General features: G+C 40.1%; 1 protein-coding gene and 1 non-coding gene across 2 annotated transcripts; one reads left to right on the top strand and one right to left on the bottom strand.

Moving 5' to 3' along the window:
* Positions 1-24: 24 nt before the first annotated feature.
* Positions 25-4,655, bottom strand: LOC148193870 (uncharacterized; the record flags this gene model as incomplete). Its single annotated transcript, XM_088096380.1, has 3 exons — positions 4,559-4,655; positions 987-1,988; positions 25-800 (listed from the first exon to the last, which is right to left on the bottom strand). Coding segments are annotated over exons 1-3 (1,875 nt in total), but the record flags the coding sequence as incomplete, so codon positions are not given.
* Positions 1,367-1,474, top strand: LOC124845074 (small nucleolar RNA R71). The gene has a single exon (XR_007029428.2). It is a non-coding gene; the product is annotated as a small nucleolar RNA R71 (small nucleolar RNA).
* Positions 4,656-9,118: the final 4,463 nt, after the last annotated feature.

The raw sequence follows: 9,118 nt of genomic DNA, 5'->3' as shown, positions 1-9,118 counted from the left end.
AATCATACAAGGAATGCAAAACGTACCTGGGTCCTTGCACTTTTCAGGAACGTGCGGGACCGACTTACCAATGAGTGCGGATACATTCCTGCCCATGTTGATTCTTTCATCTCCTTTCATTTTCCTCTTATGCGTGCATAGGTCCTTCAGGAATTTTGCATATCTAGGAATCTGCTTTATGGCATCAAGTAGAGGTATGTTCACCTCTACCTTCCTGAAGGTCTCCAATATTTCTTTGTCCACCTCTTCCATCTTTTTGCTAGGCATCGCCTTTGGAGGGAATGAAAGAGAAATCTGGTGGGGCAAGGTAGGAGATGCGCTGGTGGTGGTAGAAGAAGAAGAACCACCGGAAGTAGAAGGTCTACCTGCCTCAAATGTCTTGCTTGGACCAACCTGGTCCTCTTTTATGTGGGAAGTAGCAGGTTTAAGTTTAGGAGGTTCAGGTGCCGGAGATGGCATGGTGGTCACAACAATTTGCTTCCCAGATCTGAGGGTGATGGCACTAACATTCTTAGGATTCTGCACAGTCTGGGATGGCAATTTATCAGAATTCTGAGACTGTGCCTGATTCAGCTGTGTAGCCATCTGCCCCATCTGATTCGTCAAGCTCTGGATGGACGCTTTTGTCTCCTGCTGAAATTGCATGTTTTGAATAGTCATCTGCTTCACCAACTCCTCCAAGGTAAGCTCAGAAGAAGAAATGGAAGGTTGGGAAGATGGTTGGGTAGGGATCTCTTGTTGCTGCTGTTGATGTTGCCTCTGGTGTTGTTGCATAGGTGGAGGCGCATATCTTTTAGGTGCTCCAGCATTCTGGAAAGGTGGCGCCTGCTGCTGATGCTGTGGCACATTGTTCCATCTAAGATTGGGGTGATTCCTCCACCCTGGGTTGTACCTGTTGCTGGACAAGTCATGTTTTTGTTGTTGTGGCTGCCTGTTAGTGTAGATGTTCATAGCATAAGCCTGAGGCGCATCAGAAGCAGCAGGATGCTGCAAAGAAGGACATGTATCTGTATAGTGGTCACTGGAAGGACAAATAGCACATAGTCGTGCAACAGATGCAGATGGAGCTGCAGATCTCTGGTTGGTAGTCAATTGTGTCACCAACTTCGTAAGAGAGTCAATCTTGCCTTCCAACTTGCTTTCAACAGCTGATAAAGACTGGGCAACAACATCATGTACGCCCCTCACCACAATGGCATCATTCCTGGTGCTAAACTGCTGGGAGTTGGAGGTCATCTTCTCAATCAATTGCCTGGCCTCAGCAGGTGTGGTGTCCCCAAGAGCTCCACCACTGGCAGCATCAATCATACCCCGATCCATGTTGTTCAAACCCTCATAGAAATACTGGATAAGGAGTTGTTCAGGTATCTGATGGTGGGGACAACTAGCACAAAGTGTCTTGAATCTCTCCCAATACTCATACAAGCTCTCTCCACCAAGCTGCCTAATCCTAGTTATGTCTTTTCTGATAGCTGTGGTCCGGGATGCTGGGAAAAATTTCTCCAAGAACAGCCTCTTCAGATCATCCCAGCTAGTGACGAATCTAGGCGCCAAACCATACAACCAATCCTTAGCAACATTTTCCAATGAATGAGGAAATGCCTTCAAGAAGATGTGCGCTTCAGGAACATCATGCGGTTTCATAGTGGAACAGACAATGTGGAATTCCTTCAAATGCTTATGTGGACTCTCACCTGCACGACCATGAAACTTGGGCAACAAATGGATCAGTCCAGTCTTGAGAACAAATGGAACGTCCTCATCAGGATATTGGATGCACAAGCTTTCAATATCGAAATCAGGTGCAGCCATCTCCCTAAAAGTCCTCTCACGAGGTGGAGGTTGTGCCATATTTTTCTCAGTGTGAAAAACAACAGAATCAGAATCAGAATCAAGTGCAGATGCAATAGATGCAGTAGATGCAGTATGCACAAAGTACTCAGCAGTGGGATGCACAATATTTAATGGAACAGACTCAAAAACAGACTCTAAAGATAAATTTCTAGCATGCCTAGCTAACCTATGAAAAGTTCTATCAATCTCAGGATCAAAGGGTGGTATAGGCCCAGGATTTCCCCTAGTCATGCACTAAGTCACAACACCCTAAAATCATGAAACGATAGCACAAAAATTTGGAACACACAAAACAACCTAAGCAAACAAATCACACATACTCAAACATACAAGACAAAACACAACACACACTAACACAACAAAAGACCTAAGACCGAACTGTTGGTCCCTGGAAACGGCGCCATTTTGATGAGAGGGTCACACCTCACACAAAAATTGATTGCATAAAAGAATGCAGTACAGTGCTAGGTAGTAGGTCGTCTCTCAAGGACCAAATGTGGTTCAGTTTCAGGTCAACACGAAGTGGGGGAGGGGGGGGGGGTTGGGAAAGTGTTTTTGACAGTAATTGAACTTAGATTAAAATGGAAATTAAACACAACTAAACATGATTGACGGTATTCCAGTGCATGAAAACATTAAACTGAACGTTGCGAGAGATACATATCCAAACACAATTCACCACCAAGGAGAAGAAAATCAATTCAACCTATAATGTAAACCATTCTTAGGCAAAAGAAATAAAAGAAAATAAATTTTTCTCTACCATTAACCGTAACTCATGTGCTTCATTCTCCAAGAAAACCAAGTCAGCCAAACTAATTTCCTCCCCTGCCGTGACAACACACATTACTTCTTAATTGAATTGCTTCTCCTATTAAATCACTTCTTCATTTCTCAAAGAAAATAAACCTGCAAGTATTAATTCCAAAAATGAAAGTGGGGTAGCCTTTCTCATCCAGCAGCACTTTCAAATCAACTTTCTCCTCTTCCCAAAATCATTTACTCCCTTGCCTTTATCCACGTCCCTGTGCACACTACCTACTCCCATCAAATCAGCTTCTCATTTCATAAATCAAAAACAAATCTCTTCTCTTCCAGCAGCGTTTCTTTCCAACATCCATCTCCGCTTCGTTCTCCAACGCTGCTTCGCTTCTCTTCCAACAACCCGTGTAGCACCTCTGGATGTGACTTCTCCGCGCACAACACCACTTCCAAAACAAGTGGCGGCTAGAGCTTAAATCCAAAGACTCCTTATGTGCTGTTGCTGGACTCCAAATAAAATCAACTTCTACTTTCTAAAAGCAAAAACTAAAGTCTCCATAAATTGAATCAACTCCTTCTCTCCAAAGATGTGACACCACTGCCCTTCTTTGAATCTCGTGCTTCGCCATTTCAGCACCCGCACCTCTCCACCACTTGGGCACTCCATCTACTGGACCTGGTAATGATGACCGAAACTTCCTCGGCTCAAGCGTTCTAACACGTGCCCATCATTCCAGCCCCTATACCGTGTGTTGTCCAAAAGAGTGTTGGATGTGGCAACAGCAGCTTGAAGACTCCCGTAACATGTGCTTCCTTCCAGCAAAGTGAATCAACACCTCACCGTTTCACGCGTTCCAGCACAGCGTGTAAGGCTTCCCAAATTAAATCATCATTTCTCCAAACTAAGAAAGTGAATATGCATTGTGTGTGGCAGAATAAAACAAAAGGGAACATTCAAAGCCAACAAAACCGTGACAGCGTTTTCTCCACTCCCTCTTTGCTTCCAACCGTGATGTGGTGTGTGCTTCCAGCTACCATTCTCCCAAGCAAGCCATCATATCATCTCAACTCATTCCAGCAAAATCAAAAAGTCCGTGTGCTTCCAAACGAAAAATGAAAAATAGGATATGTGCTCTTCATTCAAAACCGTGTTTCCAGCCCAAAGAAGCAATGAAAGACTTCAATCAAAGTGCATAGAAAATAAACAAAATGAAAAGGTAAGAGTGTTCTTCTTTCATTCTACAAATCGTAACAGCGTGAATACACTCCCCAGTTCTTACATTCCCAAAAACGTCCAAAGCAAAAGCCAAAAAAACAAAACCGAGAGACTGGAAGTGGCAAGTGGCGGCCCTAGCTTCCAAGGCCGTGAGTCTCTTATAATGAGGGTGGGGTCCACACAATAAAACCCTAGGTGCCAAGTCATCCACCCTCATTTTTTTATCTAGTTCATTTTGCCAAAAATTGGCTACATCTACTAAAGTTAATCCAAAAACATTCTACACTACTAAATTACAATTTAATTAATTCTAAATGTCTATGTGGAGAGTCTTGAATTTATTTGCATTCTTCCTGATGTTCCAAAATGTATCTCCAAAATTTTCCTGTAATAAAAAATGCACTTAATCAGCTCAGAAAACCCAAATTAGCACAATTACAAATTTCTGACCAAATTAAGCAAAATTCGGAAAATGGGGAAATAACATACAATTAAACACAATTCCCTGGTTTATTTAAGTGCAATAAACTAAATATAATTCAAGAAATAACGACTCATCAGTAACACATTTTCACAAACACCTTGCATGCACCAGATCTGCCATCAACTTCTCCCATTCCGCTGCTACTTTCTGGTTCGAGGAGCTGCTCATTCTTGAAGATTGGAGTTGCTTCTATCATTTGGCATCAAGAGTCAGCACGTCCGCGCCTTGCTTCAAGAGCTAACCCACTCTTCTTTTCATTTTCTTCACTTTCGTGTTGTACTGTTCCATTGCCAAATTGGATTTCCAGCCACTTCTCTCGAGTTCATTGCCTTGTGCCATTTTAGCAGACTCATTCTCTAGCTTCCTTCGCTCTTGGAAGGCTTCCTGAGTTAGATCCACTGCATACACACTTCCAACCCACACCAGACATTTTCACAAACACCTTGCATGCACCAGATCAGCCATCAACTTCTTCCATTCCGTTGCCACCTTCTGCTTCGAGGAGCGGTCCAGTCTTGAAGATTGGAGTTGCCAATGTATTTGATTTTTTTTCCACTTCTGTTTCGTCTAAATTCGTGTTTGAGTGGATATTTGTTTTCGTTCACTATTCCTTAGGTGTTTCTTCATCATTTTAATCGATGCATATCACTTGTTTTGAGTCAATTCAACCTACATTTCATTTTCCAGTATTGTCACAGTCATGTGCAAATGCTTTTTGCAGTTTTACTTTTGTCACAGTCGTTGATTCTGTTCTAGCTTCGATTTTTTTGTCTTTGATGGAGTTCCAGTGCATGTGTAGCCATAAATGAATCATATAAGGCAGTGACACAATGTCTAGCCTTGATTATATATGCTAAATCAGTGAACACATGTTTCTGTTTTCACAAATCTGCATCAAAATTGTTTTCTGGTTTCCTATTGTGCAATCTTTTTCTGTCCAGATTTATTGATATTAATGCTTTAGACAGGTTTATTTGATGAATTTATACATGTTTCAAGTGCTAGAAATCCGAATTCACCACTGAATTCCAAAAAGAGTAGTTGAGTTGCTGAAAATTCTGGTTTTCTGCAACTATTACTTTTTTTATCAAAGTGTTGCACCGTGCTTGTTGTCCTAGCTTGGTTTTAGGCTTTCAAAATCTCCTAGCTATAATTCTGAGGCTAGATCTAGTGTTTAGGACCTTTCTTAAACATTTGTCGACCCATTCAGCATAGTTTCCATTAAATTTTTCAATTCTGATGCAGTTTGCTTCACTTTTCTGCACTTTTTAAGCAACTACTATTGTGATTTTGAGATTCTGAGTGCTCTTGTGCTATTTGAACGTTTGTGCAAGTATAATTGACCATTTCAAACTTGTTGTTACTGTTCAAATGGTCATTTTACAGCTATTGTGCAAAATCACAATTGAAACCAGCACATTTTGTTGAATTTTAGAAGTGAACCAGTGAAATTCTGATATGGCCTTTGCCTTTGCTGTTTAAGTGTTTGCACACATTCCATATGATGATATAAACGTGTTTGAAGTGTCATTTGAACATCTGAAAAACTGCCATTCATTTTAACCACTATAGTTTCCATTTTTGCCACATTTCTCATTCTGGTGTAGTTTTTAATGCATTTATTCTGCATAATTAACAATTGCCACTGTCAATTGTTGCATCCAGTTGCTTTTGTGTATTATGAACATTTGGACAAGTTTATTTTACCATTTAAAACTTGTGCACACTGTTCATTTGGTCATTTTCCAGCCAATGTGCCAAATCACCATTTAAACCATCAATTTTGCTTAAAATTGGAAGTGGATCATTCATTTTCGGATGCAGAATGTTTCATTGCTGTTTCAGTGTTCAAACATGTTCCACTTGATGATATAAAGTTGCTTGAAGGGTCACTTAAACTGTTCAAACACGAATATTCATTTTCTCAGTTTGCAAGCACCACTTTAGGTGTCATTTTCTGGTGTAGATTGCCTTCACTACTGTTTGCATATTATCAAAATTTAGATTTTCAATTTGGATTAGCAAGAGCTGGGGATTATGTTTCCAAATACTTTTAAATGCTTATACAAGTATAAACCAAACATAAAAAAGCAAGTAAACCCCTACAATCTAGTTTTGGAAGTCAAAAACCAGAAAACTGCATCTATTTGTGGCATTTCATCAAACAGTTTTGTATTTCCATCAAATAGTTTCATTCCACACGGTTTTCTCACTGTTTTTTGAGTTTTTCTTGCTTGTGTGATATGTTCTAGACCCTTTCTTAGGTTCCTTTTGCGTGCCACTTTTTCTTCCAGCCCAAAAATCAATAGAATTCAAAATGTGGTGCAGTGCAAGTTTTTTGTGCTAATTGTTTGTTGTTGGTGTATGGTTGTGTGACGTATTGGTGCAACTTCTCTACTTCAGATTCCTTGCTCCAAGGGGGTAGCATCTTAGGAAGTGGAGGAGGTGTTAAAAGGGATACAAGCTTGCCACTCAAAGTACAGAGTTTATTGTTGGTCCAGCAACATTTTTACAGCAAACACAACACACTTGCTCACCTTTTTGGACCTGCACAATCCAGAAACAACAACCTCCATTTTGATTTGTTCTTTTCTAAACACATTTTCATGTATTGTTGATTCATAGTATCACGAAACCTTTGTAGTTTCATTAAATTTTGTCTCTCATTTCCAACTTAAAGTGACTTGGGAGAATGCTTTTCAAGCAATTCCAAGAGCACCATTTAACATTGTAATAGTCTAGTCTACGCATTTTAGTGTGAAAGTGTGTCAAGGGGCTCAAGTGTCACTTGCACTTTCACTTAGGGTCGTCTCTCATTCATTTCCATTTGCTTTACTTTACTTTGCTTGTTTGACTTTTATGTTTTAAGTCTCTGTGGTACTTAGGAGCGCGTTTCATTTAGATAAACCTTCGTTTGGTTTTTAGGAGCATCTCATTTTTGCATGAAAAAGCTTTTGAAAGATTTCTACCTAGAAACTAGGGTAAAACACGACCAGAGAAACTCTGGCTAAGGACAAGGTTCTTGAGCCTGTCCTTTGTGACTTACCTCTCCTTCCTGGGACTAATTCGGTTTCTTTTACTGCTAGACTCTTTCTAGAAATCTTTCACCAAAAATCTAAACAAAGTCTTTGAAAAGTTTTTGACTCTATACTTGTGCAAGCCTTTCAAAACTCTTATGAAGACCTTTTCTCTACTTCACAAGTATGAGTCACTCTAGTGTTCAAGGTACCATTCATAATGATTAGGGAAATTTACAATTGAGAGAAGAACTTAGTAGAACTCAAGCTCAACTTAACAAGACTGAATCTGAGCTCAATCGAACTAGAGCTGAGTTCAATGAACTCCGACAGATGGTTACTAACCTCACTCTCAATCAGAGAGGTCAAAACCATGATGACCACTCCCATAGGCAAAACCATGATCACGGTGAACCTTCCCACCATAGTGATCAACATAGTATTCATCCTTATGATCACTATCAGCATCCACCTAGGAGACACCACAATCCTAGAGACCATCATGTGGAACCAAAGCTTGACCTTCCTCCCTTTTATGGTACAGACAATGTAGAGGAATATTTTGAATGGGAAATGAAGGTTGAACAGATTTTCGAGTGGTACCTGATGGACAAATTTATGATCACCAAAATATGATGTCACAAACTTGTTGAACAATCGGCAAGTATGACCGAATCGTTTCAAGTAATAAACTCGGTAAGACCAAGTATCGTTCTCCCAAAGGACTCACGGCCTAGTTTAGTTATGTGATTTGTTGATTAGCTAAGACTTAAAACAAAATAATTGGATTTTACTATGCAAAAGACGAAAATAAACATGTATGCATGAGGTTGATCAATGGCTAAAACAAAAGACAAGCACTTTCAATGAAATATATGGATGAATATGTTGTTGGGGTTTATCAAATTCATCTTATCCATTCTCGTATATTTTAGGAATTCAACATTCAATTCATCATTGTTAATGCCACTCTCTAAATTACCTTTCAAGAAGGCTTCTCCCTAATTACGAGTTCATACGATTCCTAGCATTCCTAATAATTAGTTATTTAGCACAGGAGCTTAACGACAACCAATATAATATTGGGAGTAATTCCCCGGATCTAGACTTCCCCGTACGTTCCCGTATCGACAAAATCAATAATCATGCATTGAATGAGTTAAACAAAGCAAGCATTAAGCAAAGAGGAAAAACCCTAACTAATGATGAAAGAAAGCATAAATCTTAGATTAAGATGCAAGCACAAATTCCATATATGAGAGCTTCAAAAGATTACATTGATTCCCCAACAAACATACAAGGTTTAGTTCACCATATTCATGGTGAACCTAGATGAACAATAATGAAAGAATGAAGGATAAAACCCTAGAAAGGTGAAGAGGTAGCCTGAGCATCCAAGATCCTCCTTCAAAGGGGTGGAAGAGAGAGTGTTTGCTTCGTCTTTGCCAAAGATACAAACCCTAGGAAACCCTAAAGCTTATATACTATTCGTAAATTACAGAAAATTAGGCCCAAGCCCAAAAATAGTGTTGTTCAGCGGTAAACTACCGCTCAGCGGTAAGTGCGTGAGTCGTTTCTTCCCCTCAGCGGCCATTTTGCCCCTCAGCGGTCCTCCCGTGAACTCCTGAGTGCCGCTCAGCGGTAAACTGCCGCTGAGCGGTACTTGCGGCTTCTCCTTTTGCACTTTTTGATGTCTTTTCTGATTCCATCTCTCTCCTTCTTCACTTCTTTCACTAAATTCACCTTAAAACCTGCACAAAAACACTGAAATCAAGCATAAACCTG

Source organism: Vigna umbellata, chromosome 8 (assembly GCF_029865625.1).
Source record: "Vigna umbellata cultivar VRB3 chromosome 8, Vumbellata_1.0, whole genome shotgun sequence".
Lineage (NCBI taxonomy): Eukaryota > Viridiplantae > Streptophyta > Magnoliopsida > Fabales > Fabaceae > Vigna > Vigna umbellata.
The sequence above is the reverse complement of the archived record's forward strand: the minus strand, read 5'-3'. Positions and strand labels throughout refer to the sequence as shown.